This window comes from Orbicella faveolata, unplaced genomic scaffold (genome assembly GCF_042242905.1).
Source record: "Orbicella faveolata isolate gen_17 unplaced genomic scaffold, um_ofav_v1 contig_24, whole genome shotgun sequence".
NCBI lineage: Eukaryota > Metazoa > Cnidaria > Anthozoa > Scleractinia > Merulinidae > Orbicella > Orbicella faveolata.
The window spans coordinates 12956245-12972500 of record NW_028301552.1 but is presented as its reverse complement, the minus strand read 5'-3'; the positions used below and the strand labels follow the sequence as shown (position 1 = coordinate 12972500).

The 16256-nt window shown below is 39.0% G+C and overlaps 3 protein-coding genes and 1 pseudogene across 3 annotated transcripts in view; 1 reads left to right on the top strand and 3 right to left on the bottom strand.

Moving 5' to 3' along the window:
• LOC110052437 (adenosine receptor A3-like) overlaps positions 1-1073 on the bottom strand; it is a 1290-nt gene extending 217 nt beyond the window's left edge. Inside the window, exon 1 of the mRNA XM_020758571.2 lies at positions 1-1073. This exon is cut by the window's left edge and continues 217 nt beyond it. Within this exon, the coding sequence (XP_020614230.2) occupies positions 92-1012 (921 nt within the window). The 5' untranslated portion in view covers positions 1013-1073 and the 3' untranslated portion in view covers positions 1-91.
• LOC110052438 (phosphatidylinositol phosphatase PTPRQ-like) overlaps positions 1-16256 on the top strand; it is a 57798-nt gene that overhangs the window by 32089 nt on the left and 9453 nt on the right. Inside the window, exons 14-15 of the mRNA XM_020758572.2 lie at positions 14208-14507; positions 15749-16042. Of these exons, the coding sequence (XP_020614231.2) occupies positions 14208-14507; positions 15749-16042 (594 nt within the window). The remainder of the gene's footprint in view (positions 1-14207; positions 14508-15748; positions 16043-16256) is intronic.
• LOC149110445 (uncharacterized) lies at positions 2570-3370 on the bottom strand (annotated as a pseudogene).
• Positions 9153-10272, bottom strand: LOC149110444 (adenosine receptor A3-like). The gene has a single exon (XM_089290881.1). The coding sequence runs from the start codon at positions 10265-10267 to the stop codon at positions 9332-9334; it is 936 nt and encodes a 311-aa protein (XP_089147007.1). The 5' UTR covers positions 10268-10272; the 3' UTR covers positions 9153-9331.

The window sequence follows — 16256 nt, the reverse complement described above, 5'->3', positions numbered from 1 at the left end:
TTTAACATTGCAATCAAGTAAGAACCCTCGATTCAAGACTACTTAATGACATCAAAGTTAAAGCCCAAAGCTAAGTGGTAAAACCATAGTTTCATAGCTTGATGAACAACAATAAAAACTGTCGAATTGTGTCCTTCACAGCTTGTCTCACCTCTCTTATCTTCCAACAATAAAGAATTGGGTTTAATGACGAGTTTAGGTAAATTAAAGTAGCTGCATATTGGCTAGCGACAAACGAAGATGAAGATATTTGACTCTTTGAGTAAAGAATACTAACAATGCCATACGGTAAATAACACGCAACTAGAGTCAGCTGCACCCATATTGCACTGGATACCGCTTTCTTGTATCGCAAAATGTTCAGAGGAATTGCATTTCGTTGTTGCTCTTGAGGAACATGGCCTTGTATTTGTGTTTGCTGATGACGAAGGCAAAAGAAGATCTTTGTGTAAGAGACTATTGACGCTGTGAGGCATAGTAAGATAACAATGGTTTTGAGCCATGTGAATATCAGTCTATTCCAAAACCACGATGTTGCATAGAAAATGGAGACAACCCAGAAGGTAATTACAACTAGATATGTTCGCTTTAAAGCTACAACTTGTCTGTATCTCAGACCCAATGAAAGGGCAAGGAGTCTGTCCACGCTTACTGCGGTCACCGACAACAGGGACACTCCACACAAAACAGAGCCTGCTATAAACGTTGCGTCTGATGAGTAGCGGCAAACATTCCATCGTTTATTCATCATAGACATCCAGGCGGAGACGTCGAGAGGCTCCGTAACAAGACCAACACAGAGATCAGTCGTCGTAAGGCTACGAAACAAGAGTTTGGTTGGCGGATGAAGGGACGACTCTCCACGAAGAGCAGTTAGGATCAGAGTATTCCCTAGAAATGCAGTAAGGGACAGAAAAATGTTTGAAGCTGAGAGAAATATCAAATGACCGTGTATTCGAGAACTGTTAGTTGGCGAACACTCAGCAAAGTTTTCTGTTGCGACGGTCGCCATCACGTAGCCGTAAAACTATCTGAAGCTACTTTCACAGCTGTCTGAACTTTGAAACAGCATATTCTCTACAAAACGTTTCTGCACCGAACTGAAATAGCGGCTTCTGCGACCACCTAATTTTATGCCTCCCGTAATATCTTTTTCTCATATTTGGAAACCTGCTGAATAATAGGAAAATATGAACTAGCCCAGCAGGTGATTTTGATCATATTTACGTGCTTTCAACTTCCCTTTCCTGTTGCCCCGGGTGACAAACAAGTCGGCGTAATTTACGTTCAATTCCTCATCGGCCGTATATACATGCGCATATAATGATGGTGAGATGAAAAGCCATAATTTCTGAAGAATCTAATGTAATTCACAGCTTGAAACAGTTAGAGATTCTTAATTAAGGAACTTCTTCCTGTCTTGCCTAAATATCTAGACATCTTGCTTTCATATTTCTTTGGACTCGAAAGGAAATATTAGGAAAACTACTCTAGAAATTAATCTCTTTTATCTATTTGCGGAATTTAATATTTAAAGTTAATATTTCTTCTCCAGTTCTGAAATGTTTAGGAGACGCCATGGATATCTACTAGTTGTTTTGATGATGTGCATGTGTGTAATTCCCATAGGAGCTACCATATATATACCTCAATAACAGTTTTTTTGGAGTAAGCAGTGTTCGTGTTGTCGAACCTACGCAAGCTTTGCGACGCGGATCTAATTGGAAATGTAAACGTAACAAGAAACTGAATATTTGACGGGTTTCCGCCATTGTTTTGACCCATTTTTGAAATGTTCTGACGTAAGAGTAACTTCATATTTGCTTATATCATTAGATATCTAAATCCATTTTGGTGCGTTGGTTAGGTAAGCTGGTTGATCGAAATGTTTTCTAAATTTTTCTAAATAGTTGTTAAAAAAGTTATATTGCAGCAAGGAATAACATTTTGAAGTATTTAAAACTTTGAGTAAGATTCTTATCAGACGTAACCGGCGCCGGCAAACTGTTATAGAGGCTGAGGATACCTAAGCTTCGAGTCAAAATCCGAGCCAGGATCCGAGCCAGGATCCGAGCCAGGATTCAAGCCAGGATTCGGGCCAGGATTCGAGCCAGGATTCGAGCCAGGATTCGAGCCAGGATTTGAACTAAGATTCGAGCAGGATTAGTTAGGATGAGCTTTCTACGACATGTCACGTTACCTGGTTTCCTTGTTTCCCTTTTGTCTCATCACAAGTCATGCAGAGTAACGCGTAGGATGTGTTATATTCTGAAGTGCTGTTTGTGCAAGTGTTTTGCCACATACATTACACAAATACTAAAATCTGAACATTTGAACGTTTGAACTTATATTCCAGACAGTTTGATAGCAAGCGCAGGGCTAAAAAAAAAAACCGTCCGCTTGTCTGGGACAAGTACATTTTACTCTCGGGCAAGTAACTTTGCCCCACGGACAAGAAACGGCCGGCAAACCATCCACCGACTCAATTTTTGATAACGATTTGTAAACAAGGATTAAAAAATGATTGACAGGCCTAGCACGACTCCCACTGTTTCGTGATGAGCGGTCTTTGACCTTTAGAGTTTAGCTCTAACAAGTATGTCTTTCAGAGATTTTCCTCTCCTGTAGGAGATGAAAGGAGGGTCTCTGTATATTTCTCTAAGCGGAGGTTGATCTTGGATTAAATGCCATTTGCTCATTAAAATGCTTTAAAGATTGGGCACTGATGGATTATATTGTGTGACAAAAGGCAATAATCTCTTTTGCAATTTTGGTTTCTGTTGTAGTGCCGACTTCCTGTTTTTAAATTCGATTTCTGCGAGGACTTTGTTGACCAGTTTCTCTGGATAGCCTCGAACACGCAAATTTGATCTGAAATTTTTGATCTTTTCTTCAAAACTTGTTTTTGAAGAGTTTGTTCTCAGAAGCCTAAGTGCTTCACCTTTTATAAAACCTTTTTTCACACGTGGAGCGTGACAGGAAGAGAAATGCGTGTATTGAAATTTCTCAGTCGGCTTGAAGTGTGTGCAGATATCAAAGATTGAATCTTTGTTAAAACTCTCGCCTTTGAAGACAGTAGTGTCTAGGAAATTTATTTCCTTCTCTGATATTTCAGCCGTGAATTTAATGGTAGGATGGTGCCTGTTTGCTTCTGAAATAAACTGATCTATTTCCTCTCTGTTTGTGTTCCACAACGAGAACACGTCATCTATGTATCTCTTCCACTCAATGGGTTTTATCTTGCTTTTACCGATAATTTTAGATTCTACTGCGGACATAAAAATGTTCGCGAAAGCAACTGCCATTTTTGTCCCCATTGCGGTACCATGGGTTTGGAGATAGTTCCTTCCGTTGAAATGGAAGGAGTTCTCCTGAAGTAGGCACATGGATATAATCAGGTGTTTGGACGAAGCTTGCCAAAAATAACAAATTATAGCGATGTTTTGATGATTGCGTTACGTGCAGTGGTTACCTAGCAAGCGATCAAAATCTGTCCCGATCAAATTTCTTTCGGTGACTAAATATAGCCGTGCTCGGCACGAAAACGCCCTGTTTATTTCTTAAAATTTCAGCATTTTTTGCACTGTATAAAATCAACCTCGACATTAGTTTATCAAAGGTGTAGAATCTATACGCAAAAGGAAGCTTTATATATTCCTACAGCAAGAACGATCGAAGCCCTTGCCAGCATTTTTAATGAACAAATTCAACTTTTGGAATCCCTGTGGCAAGTCAAATTTTCTGGTAGAAATAGACATAGGCGCCGCAAAGATGAAATGTATTAGTATTATTAAAAAGATATTGACTTAAATCTACTAAGTTACCAAAAAACTTTCAGTGTTCCTGGATGTTCAGGTAGAATAGTTTTTTATGATTCAAACGAAGATTTTCTCTCGCCTGAAACTATTTTTCATTTACCTAGTAAATAAAAAAAATATATACACTCGCCAGCTTTACAAATTCGACACTGTGCCTGCGCCCTGTGTCAAAATTGACGTGCATGAGCCGAATTGATTCTACTTGCAAGTCAGTAGCGAAGACGCTGGTTCTATATTTTGGGTTCTGATCACGTGATCAAAATGGCAGGAAAAACTAAAGGCGCGGAAACGGTGAATCCTGGCTCGGATCCTAGCTCAAATCCTAGCTCGGATCCCGACTCGGATCCTTGCTCGGATCCTGGCTCGATTCCTGGCTCGGATCCTAGCTCGAATCCTGGCTTTATTCTTAGTTTATCTCCTTTAGTCATAGCTAAAACGAAACTTCATGTTCCTTCAAGAACCAGCTTGTCTGGTGCGTTTCTGCGTGTATGAAGTTCTCTACACCCAAAATTTCCAGTTAATGAATTGTTAAACTTTTTCACTGAGAGGAAAACATTTATAAGGGAAAAGCGCAACTTCGAGCTAGAAAATGAAAATTTATGAACACAAATTTGTGATCATGAAAACTCAGGGTTTTTTGGTGTCTTAAAAATTCAATTCTCAAACTCGATCATTAATAATTCATCAACTTTAAACAAAGGAAATCATGACCGTGACGGTGTTTGGATATCTGATCTTAATCAACATAGATTTTAACGATTTTATTTCTCCGTTCGCTCCTTAGTTTTAGTCTCGATTGAGAAGATATATCAGTGTTTGACCACATTTCCAAACACCTCCAAGTTCGTCAAAAATACTCCGCTGCGCATCGTATTTTCAACTCTCTTCTCGGTATTTGGAAATGTTGCCAAACACGGTCTTTCGTGTTTGATATATTACTTCACGAACAATGTCATTTACATAAAAAAACTAGACGATGAAACATGTCGAATTATGTTCACAAAGATGACTCCGAAATCGAAGTTCTTGCTCGCTCGTCCAAAAAAGACGCAATTGGTCAAAATACCCTTTATAGTTTTTCGTCTTGCGCGCTTAATTTTCACGGGCCAAACTAGTCATTTAGATATGTATACCTGTAGCATAGCTCTTCCTTTAGAACCTTTTATTTGTTGAGAGATTCGTATACTAGAAGAGTTATGACTCTCTAAAATCAGTTGAAATTTTACATATAAATAGTTGTATTTTTCAAACGGCCAAGAAGTGGACTAAACATATTTACTTCAAGATGACTTTTGGCTCAGAGGAATGATCACAGTGTAAATTACAAACTGTGTGAATATGAAATCCAGGCAAGTTCCCTTCTTTCTGTACTGGCCTGTTGAAAATGTGCAATTTGCAAATGTGCAATGTGCATAAATTCCATCGGCCATCTTGGGTGATTGAACGGTCGCACAGTCGAATTTTTTGTTTATTTTCCCGCAATTCGCCCCCAAAGTCATACAATGATATATTTTTTCCTGCACCTTACTAGAAAGCCAACTAACTTGGAAGTAAGATATTTAATTCAAGTTACCGAAAGTCGATCAGCATATTTTTCGCGGTGCAAGAAACAAGTCGCATTTTTTAACAAGCTTCGAGTCCAAAAACGTTTTCGTATTTAGCTCGTTTTATTGCAATATGATTTGTTTTAGTGCAGTGCTCTAAATAATAACAGCAATAGCCACATACCGTTATTGACTGCCTATCATTTGTCAGTGTTTTTATAGTTTGAACTCATACCGCAATCTGCCCAGTTGTTCCGAACGTGAACTTTGCTTACCTGGCTGGCTTTCAAGCAATATAATTCGTGGACCGACTCTTTCCGAAAACCATCGACATCTTTGTATGTGAGATGAACGTATAAGTTGCGATTCTTGCCAAAACTTTCTCCGCAAAACACCACATTCTGTCACCGAAGAGCGAGCAAAGTCACGTTCTCTTCCCCAGTTTCCAAGGTCTATGCATGGAACGTCTCGGACCATGGGCCCCCTTTTGGCGACCAAGAACGGCTTGCATTATCTGACTCGGGCTTTCCTACGGATGCCCGAGTGATAAATTAGGCACACTGTTTTCGCAATAAGGAACACTTGTAGGTTAGCATGTTAGCATGTTATCTCGCAAATAATAAAATTATCAATACTGTAGAAATATCAGAAGTTTAAGAAAAAGTAACGAAAAAGGCAAAACTTTGTTTCCTCTTGGAAAATAACCTTACTTAGGAGTGCTCATATCTATAAAAATCGACCAAAATGGACTTGCGGTGCAAAATTATGTCGAAGAATTGTTTGCACTCGTATTTTGCCCATAGATTGCCAACTAACTGTCAGCTACTTCCTGCTCATACAGCATTTTTTTAAAGAAATTTGCGGAAGACGATTTCGCCCCGATTGGGCTCAAAACCTACATCTGGTTATGCTGAATTTTCGGAATATTTGATCGCATTTTGCACCACACAAAAGCTAATTAAGAATCTCTCAATGATCTTTATATTCGGCACAGGTCTCCATGGTATGACTGAACGAAACACTAAATAAATTTTGCTGAATTCGAAGTTTTGTTGTAAGTTAGAGAAAACAGATAAAAACGAACACCTACAGTATGTAAACAAATGTCTCATTTCTGTAAGAGGTTAGGAGGCAGTTTCCTCCGGGACACATTGTAAATCTAGACAAGCTCTGATGGCATTTGGTACATTTTGGGACACCTTATTGAGATACGATTTGTTGTCATTTTTGAGTCCTTTTAAGTCGTTTTTTGGACATAATGACCTCATATCAAACACGAAAGACCGTGTTTGATCATATTTCCAAATACTGAGAAGAGAGTTGAAAATACGATGCGCAGCGGAGTATTTTTGACGAACCTGGAGGTGTTTGAAAAGTGGTCAAACGCTGTCTCGAGTGTTTGATATAACTTCTAACTCGAAACTAAAACTAAGGAGAAAACGGAGAATTGAAATCGTAAAAAAAATCTATGCTAATTAAGATCAGATATCCAAACACAGTCGCGGTCATGATTCCCTTTGTTTAAACGTGATGCATTATTAATGGTTTCAGAATGTGGTATCAAATACATTAACTAACCTTATGATATGACTTTGCTTTGTGACGGATATAACACGCGTTCGGATCGGCTACGAGCGAGATCTGAGCGGTCATTATGCAGCCTTATTATATGGCTGTGTCTCACAAGGACTGGGAACTACCGAATTCACGAATTTGATTGGCTGAAATCGATATTGACCGCGGTCTAGATTTTCCCATCTAGACCGGCATCTAGACCGGCTTCATTTTGCATTGAAAAAGTAGCAAACTAAAATACAAAATTGTTCACCATTTTCTTTTATTTTCTTCTCAATCATTCATGGAAATGCCAAAAAGCCTGACGACAAAAAAAAGTAAAGAGGAAGAGCAAATTTCGGCTGGTTTAAGTTGAGCTCATCGCCGTTCGCAAGAAAAATGTCAGCAAACCAGTTACATTAAACGAATTAAAGTTTTCTTCTTTGTCATATAATAAACATTTTATTAACCAAGCTAAGTCGGTCTGTATGGGAGAATCTTAACCTCGGTCGTGTGTACTCACGACCTTGGTCAAGATTCTCCCATACAGACCTCCTGCTCGGTTAATAAGAGCTAAGTAATAGCAACGGACCGATTACGGATTATGCAAATTAGGAAGAGCCCGGCTCTGAAAATTCAAGCGCATTGAAACGATGAAAAAACAGTAAGAGAAAGTAAATTTATTTCCCACTAGCGAAAAGTTTAGAGATTTTTTGTTAATAAAATTTCATATAGAAGTCGTTTTTAACTTTGCCCATTCTAAAGTAAAGCTAAAATCGCTAAGTGAAAAACACCATTGGCAGATCTGTCATGCATCCTGAGCAGAAAACCACGAAAAGAAACTAATAAGTTACCGAAATATTGAACTCCGTCACAGTTCTCATCAAATAGATTCCCTCGCTTTAACACCAGCCAGTGTATAAGTCAGCTTCCAGGATCATCAGATGTAAACAGTCGGGCGGCTTCTGTCGGTAGCAGAGTTTCTGATAACTGCAGGAAGTTTTAGACGTTCGCAGAGCTTAAAAAATTCATCCATAAATCCTAGAATGAAGAAGGCGAAGATATGTCGTCGAAAGCGAATGCAAAGATCGAGTTATTCTGAGCAGTGCATTCTGAACCATTAGTATATTGTTTCACCAAAAGACCGTTGGTTTGGACTATTTTAAAGCATTTTCTGTCTTTTCTATATGCGTTGACGTTTCGCCACAAAAGTCGGAAAAACTCTCCCATCAAGTTGTGGCACCGCGATACTAAAATACCTTTTTGAAGCTGTGACAATCATTTTTCTCGTAAAGAAATGTGTTTTTAACGGAGTACGAAATACAGTGGTGAAGTTCACTGACTGTGTAATTTTGCCCTGGGTTTGAGACGATGACTGAATCGGTAAGCATGCGCACCGCCAGATGTAAATTGACGACTTCCGTTCGAATATATTTTTTTTTCTTTTCTTTAATTCATGAGCCACATAATAAACAACTTAACAACCTCTACCGTTCGGTCGTTACGGAAAAATCTCAAACCTCGGCCTACCATATTGACCTCGCTATCGCTCGGTCAACACGGCAAGGCCTCATTTTGAGATTTTCCCGTAACTACCTCACTCTCGGTTATTTAGTAGTCAATAAAGTGCCCAACTGCTGATATAACGCAATCCCAAAATAGTCCCAGAGAAGAGAAAATTCACAACACATCTCGTCTGTTTTGGACATAAATTAACACGATTAGAAGACATCAGTTGCCAAGAAGTGCAACTTATTTGAAAAATAGATGACTGTGAGCTAGATGAAAAGGTTTGGTCAAATTGAGACGTATGTTTTTTTATTGATGCACCTGAAAAAACATGTGAACTGTTTTTTTTAGTAAGATGCTAACGGAAGCCTCCTCCACAGGCGTTGTTTTCTAGGCACAAAGCCAAGAACGATTGGGAGACTACTATAGTTTTTTCACTATCGCGCGGGTGACTGGGTTAAAAATAGAAATTAGGCAGAACCCAGTCTCAATGAAATACCCTTTCAATGCTATTCAGAATGCCTGCTCAACCTATGGTTCAGAAAATTTCAAGAAATTTAACATCAATAGGAATTGCACAATAGAAAATTGCACTATATGAATAATACAGTCTGAGGTGGAGCTTTTATTCCATAGTTTTGCACGAACTAATTTCAAAATATGGCATCAATAGAAAAGGAAGAGAAAACTACAAACCAAACTGCAAACACAAAGACAAACACAGAAATCACCTGCTCAGTTTTTAATCTTATTTCTAATATAATCTTTTATATGAACATGGAATTAAAAGAAATTTAGTTTTTTGTTTTATCAATTTTCTCGAACTCACAACAAAACTTAAGCTCAATTCTACATTTAAGAGAATGATATCGTACTAACTTTCGAGTTATCGTGAGTTTCCAAAATCTAACTCGATAAATGACAAAGTACTTGTCTAATTGTAGCCTTCACTGCTTGCCTCACAGGTCTGATTTTCCAGCAGTAAAGGATCGGGTTTAATGACGAGTTTAACTGAGTTAAAACAATTGTAAACAACCTAACGACAAACAAAGAAGAAGGCATTACACTTTGAGGAGAGACTGTTGACACAACTACTACATTAACTACAGCAAATGGTAGATAACAAATTACTAATGAGAACTGCAACCACAGTGCACTGGATACGGCATTCTTATATCTCACCATATCCAATTGGTTCGCTGGTCTAGTCCGAGTTTGCCGTCGTCGAAGAGTTAATGTGCGGAATATCTTTATGTAACAGAAGGCGGACGTTGCTTGACATAGTGGTATAACTAAATAGCTGTACCATCGCAGCGCTTCGAAATTCCAAAGTTGCACTGCTGCTACGGCAATGGACACAAGCCAGAAGGCAATTACGACTATATACATGCGCTTCAATGTTACAACTTTTCTGTATCTCAGCCCCAACAACAGGGCGAGAAGTCTGTCCACGCTTATTGCAGTCATGGTCAACAAAGTTGCTCCAGTAAAAGTGTAACCTGTGATAGTACTTGCAAGTGCCGAAAAGACACAGAGATTCCAATGTTCGTTCACTAAACTCAACTCAAAAATTGCAAGCAAAGGCTCTGAAATAAGACCAACACAGAGATCAGTTGCTGCTAGACTTTGAAGCAAGAGTTTTGACGGCGAATTCAGGGATGATTCCTTACGAAGTGCAACTAGGATCAGGGTATTCCCAAGAAATGCAGTAATGGACAGAAGAATGTTAATCACGGACAGATATCTCAACTGGCTGTGTATTTCTTCGGCGAAATCGGCTGAGCAATAAATCTCTAACAATTTTTTCTGCTTTTCATCTCCAGTAAAGTTTGCTGCTGCCATGTCTCTGTTAATGTGACTTCCTCTTCCCGCAGCTGCAGCTGAATTAGGGTTTTTTGTTATCTTTCTCACTTTTTGAATACATCACGACTTCATTTATAATGCAGTACAGTCTAATTTGGCAATCCCAAATCAGATGTGGCCTCGTTTGAACAATATTCAACATTAACAGCGACATGAATTTCTAACTTTAATTGGCGTTATCACAATCAATATAAAAATTAAAAATACATTAAATAAAAGCGGCTGGTCACCAAAACTCCGAACGAAAAAGCTTAATTAGCTGGGAGACCAAAAGCTGTCCCGGTGTAAACTTTCTTTATTCGTATTTAAATAATTTTTTTTTTACATAATTAAAATAGAATTATTACAATGGTATTGCAGCTAGTCCTCGCTTTGAAAAAAGATAAAATATTTCGGAAATGACTGATCAAATATTCTTTGCATATGTAGTTATACATCAATTTACGTGAGTCAGTTAGACAGATATACAGTTCATTGGCCTACCCCGCAGATGGTTTCCAAAAATTAGACTCCAGTTAATGGTCGAACTCAAAGCATTGCATTTCAAGAAGTGCGCATTTATCAATGGTCATCGAATTTCCTATGAAATCCAAAAGTAAACAGTCGTAATAGCTCGTTCTTACGTAACTGATTGAATCCAAATTCTTAATTTTGAAGTTATTAATCTTTCAAACTGTCCTTTTTATCATTGATGTCAAAGTCAAATTACCTAGTATTGTTTTGTTTTTTTTTTTGTTTTGGTGGTTTGCTCCGTTTCGAAGATAACGCGTTTTGTAAGTCGAGAAGCCTTATTCGACGTGGTCATAAATGAAAACCAGTATTTTCACCTTTCAGTTAAGATATTCAGTTAAAAATCCAAAAAGCGCTTATGTCGTATCTTTCTTCTCTGTTCCAAAGTGGTAAAACCAATAGGGCAGACGCATACTAGTACTTAAGCGCTGTAATTTTCTGAATAATATTATTTTCTTAATAACGTAGGGGCCATCGACGTCCTTTTCCATTTCGTAAACAGTCGTGGCCATTTTCGCGACACGATTTTTTTTCACAATCAATTAATGATTTTTTTTTTCTATTAAATCAACGAAAATGTAAAGTTGTCAGTCACCACCCAGTATCGAATCCAGAACCTCTTGCAAGCTTACATCCCTCTCAAACAAATTCCCTGCAAAAATATAATTATAAAAGGTGACTTTCTGGTATTGCCCTAATCAACCATTTAATGCTAATGGCATGCAAAACAGGTGTGAACGTAAATTAAGCATTTGGTGAGCGCGTATTAGTCTATCACCAAATTATAACCAATTTCGAATTTGTCCAAGCCTGAACTAGAGCAAGTATGGCATCGTCCATGCCTAAAAGCTATATGATGTAAAGATCTCAACATAATCAGTATTGCTTTTAAAACGTCGTAGATCAAATGAAACTTTCTTCGCTCATGACCATTTAAGCGAGTAATTTAAACTCTAGCGAGGACGTAAGAAAAACGAGTTTTGCACCATAAATTACGCGAGCTGAAGATGGCAGCCACCGATGAGTGTTTTGGTCGTTAGTTTTTGGCGGATGGTGACTTGCACAATCTTTTTCAAGGTTGTTCTGGTGTTCCTTCTTGTACCTCATTACATTAAATTTTTGAGACATTTTTTAGCGAATTTAGCAATTTTTCTAAAAATCACTATATTAAAATGCACCAAAATTAAGTGTCGCTAAATTTAAATCGTCGCTAAATTTAAAATGAACGCAATAGAAAATTGCGGAGGCGCGGTGGCCTCATGGTTAGTGCGCTCAAGTCTGGATCGAGTGGTCCGGGTTCGAGCCCTGGGCGAGCCGTTTCTCGAAGGTCCCGAAAAGTTTTCCCACCCGGAAAGCTGTAGCAAAATCTCAAATCTTATGATTACAGAGCTGTTTTATTCACGTATTCTTAAAATGAACAGAGGTTCTTATCATACAAGAAGTTTCAGGCTTATGCACTTATCCGTTTCTAGATACAGATGAACTAAAAATGGCTTTGCGGGCCCGAAAAATTTCCGGGGCCTTCGAGAAACGGGCCCTTGCCCGGGGACATTGTGTTGTGTTCTTGGGCAAGACACTTGACTCTCATAGTGGCTCCCTCCACCTAGGCGTATAAATGGGTACCGGCGGCGAATTTAAAGCTGGGGCTAACCTTGCGATGGACTAGCATCCCATCCAGGGGGGAGTAGAAATACTCCTAGTTACTTCATGCTACAGAAACCGAGATAAGCTCCTGCCTGATGGGCCACTTGGTTTGTATCCAGACTACTTATCTTACAATATGAAATTTCACCATCTGCTCAGTCTCACACAATTATGCTGTTTGACGGTCGATCATGACGTGTATCGGATGTCTCGTGTTCATTTCAGTCATTGAAGCTTACCGCGTTGAATGATTTTGATTTAAATGAAGCTACTGTCTGACGTTTATGATTTTATCACATAAATTTTCTATAGATCGTTTTCACGTGACGTCATCAAATTCCAAAATCAAAAACTAAAGAGCCATGAAAGTCTTTATTCTCGTCAGGCATAAGGGGTTCTAAATTTATATCCGTTCACAACTTTTCAGCTCAATAGCGTGCTTAGTTTGGAAACCAGGGCAGTTTGAGGTTCAGAGTTATGGTGGTGCGCGGCATACCGCGCCGATCGCGTTTGTGGAAAAATAAACACTTACCTGGTGATTTTAGTCTTTTTAGGCATTAAAGTGTTAGGCAAAGTGCTTGTGTAAATGTTTGTTGGTTCAGTTCAGATAATTAGTCGCCTAGATAGCCAAAGTAAGTTTCAGATGTTTACACTATTTTCCAGCCACCATGCTGGTGGAGAGCAGAGCTTCACCAACATGGCGGCGCCATACTGGGCTCTCTAAATTTGCGCAAAACATTTCCACGAATATCTGAAGTTTAGTGCAAACGCAGAGACCTAAAACTTGGAGAAATCTCTTCTTTACCTATCTCCTATAACGTTACAATTTCTTGACTTTATCCACTGAATAGTTATCGATTTATTTTTTCGTTGTGTGACAGTGAATACCATCTACTGTCGTCGTAAACGTTTTGCCTACGTTTTCGCCAAAGTTTCAGTTCGAGAAATCGCGCAAATTAAGTGACTTATATTATGTTCCAAAATTTGCGAAAAATCGCTCAATAAAGTGCCTCTAAATGACGATTTTTCAAAATCGCTAAATTAACGTGTCGCCAAAATTTCATGTAATGAGATAATAAGTGTCCAAAGGTTCTGCCATATATGTTTTCTCCCACGTTTATGCATATGGGGGAAACAGTGGCAACGCTTTGAGAGCAAGGGTATGTAAGTTATCTGGACTCTCTCTTCTCCCACCAGGGTTTAACGCATATATCGGTCGGGGAAGGGAGACTTCAGGAACCACACTAGGTCAACATACTTTGGTCTCATAGCGTCCCTCAGTTTCCATCAAGAAGTAAAGTTAGGTGGCAGCGAATTGTTGGGGCAACCTGACGAAAATTGAATACTGATGACCTGCAGTAGCAATACGACTTTAAAAAATGGGATTAACTCAGACCTGATAAACCAACCAACTAACGAGAGTTTATAATTTCAGTTGACTCAATAGGGCATTCAACAGATCTTTTACAGTGTGTTTTATTTTAAAATATACTCCCCAATGGAAGGTTTAATGGCTGGAACAACCAGGCACACCCCACCGATGCGGATTAATCTTAACCCAAAAATTAGGTTTTCGGCTGAGCAAAATGTTTTCGATTCCTTTACCTTAAAGAACAATCGATAGGCATAGCCGGCTCTGTGAATCACTTAAAATGATGAAGATATTCACATCTAAATATAATAATTATGAAATAAATTCCTCTTATTAGGTGCAGGTCGAAGTTTTTCTGTCTATTTTCATAAAAATCACGGGGGTTTTTTTCAGTTCCAACATGGAGGCCGGCGGGTATCGCCGCGTGGAATACAAGCTCTACCTCTATCCTGTTGTCATGGAAACCATTAGCCGATCCGTATTACCTCCATGGCATACTGCGCGGTTACGTCATTACGTATAATGGAGTGGATGGCCTGTTACCTGCTGAACATGCAAACACGAGCAGTTCAAACCTGTCGCTGGAGCTGGGAGGTTTGGATGAATACGCTGAGTATCGATTTGAAGTTCGAGCTTTTACGATCAAGGGAGCGGGACCCTTAACTCACATCAACTGTCTGACGGATCAAGATGGTAAGGCGTAAAAAAAGTCAGTTATTTTCCAAGTCATTGAGTTTGAGGATCGTTTACTTTATTTTTATTGGTAAGAGGATGGGGGGAGAGGTGCGGATGGGATCTGATAGATCGGATAGGCCCTGCAGTATATACGGACCAGCCCCTCTTTATCAGAAAATCTTACCCTGCGCCTTTTAAGATAAGCCCACACCCCTCCTCCATCCCCACAGAAAAAATCAAACTTTTCAAGCCCGCTGTCAAACTAAACTCGTAATGTCAGAATCAAAATTGCAGTTTTAAGTGATAGTGATAGTAATAATATTGCAAGTACACCGATTAACTGTTTTTCGATGGGGCGTGTTTCTAAGAGGGATCCACCGTATTTGCCGCGAATTAGTTGGGGGTCTGAGGTGTGCTCCCCGGGAAAAAAATTAACTTTTCAGAACCTCAGAAGCGCTATTTTAGGCATTCTGGTAGAATCTTTGCCCAAATATACTTTAAAATTACAGAGAAAAGCAAACTCAGTTGCAAATCTCTAGGACATGGAAAGAAACTGGTTCGTACAAGAGGATTTTTGAACACGTTTTTTTATGGTAATCATGTTGGCTACACATTGCCAATTTTAAAACGACATAAAATTATTCTAAACGTTATTATATTTACAACCCAAAACCCTGGCAAGCGTGCAGTGTACGGTTATTTGTTTGTTTGTTGTTTTATGCTTGGGAGAATCTTTTAAAATATGGATTCGTAAACAAATAAGCTACTTTGAACAGATGAGACATCTTGTCACAGTCTTGTCCAATTTTACCGGCCGTGGCTTCCTCGTGAAAGATGAATTATATTATTATAGTAGTAGCAGTAGCAGTAGCAGTAGCAGTAACAGTAGCAGTGGCAGTGGCAGCGGCAACAGCAGTAGCAGCAGCAGCAGCAGCAGCAGTAGTAGTAGTAGTAGTAGTAATAGTAGTAGTAGTAGTAGGAGGAGGAGGAGGAGGAGGAGGAGTAAAGTTTCAAATTGAGAGCATGTAGCCTTTTGTCATGTACCAACACAAAAAAAAAGCTCGTAAAAAATGTCATCCAGCGCACTAGAGTATGTCTGTCTTTGAACACAACAACGTTGACTAAACAGTGTCACTATAAGCCGGGTAAGTCATTTCTCTGACTAGGATGGAAGCGTTTATGTAGAACTGTAGCTAGCTAGTTGTATGGCAGGACCTGTTCAAAAACTCACGTTCACCACAGCATTCATTTGTCCCCAGTGCCCGCAGCACCGCCTCAAAATATCTCTGGCTTCAACACCAGCAAGCATGACATCCGGGTCTTTTGGGAGGAGGTTCCTCCCCGTGACGTCAATGGCATTTTGCTGGGATATCGTATTATATTTAATGAAACATCGGACGAGGTCTTTAGCGAAAGTGTTGAATTTCCAAGAATGAACGTCACTTTGGGCTTTCTAAGACCTTACACCTTCTACTCAATACAAGTACTAGCATATACCATAAAAGGAGATGGACCGAAGAGCCCTCCAATCATAATCAGAACAGAGGAAGAAGGTAAGACAGACAGGGGAAGGGACGGGATCTATGTCTCATAACTTCAATATCTTACAATTTGTTTTTCAATTATTTATACGGTCAGTAGAAATTGAATTCTTAATTTATCAATTAGTAACGTAGATAACTGAAATTAAAGAAGTGATCATGAGTGACTAATATATTCTTTCAACTGTACTAAACCCGTTTACTTTCAAGTACTCATAATGCGTAA

What these genes read in the sequence shown, in the direction of transcription:
- LOC149110444 (XM_089290881.1), bottom strand. Translation starts at nt 10,267, where the DNA reads ATGGCAGCAGCAAACTTTACTGGAGATGAAAAGCAGAAAAAATTGTTA.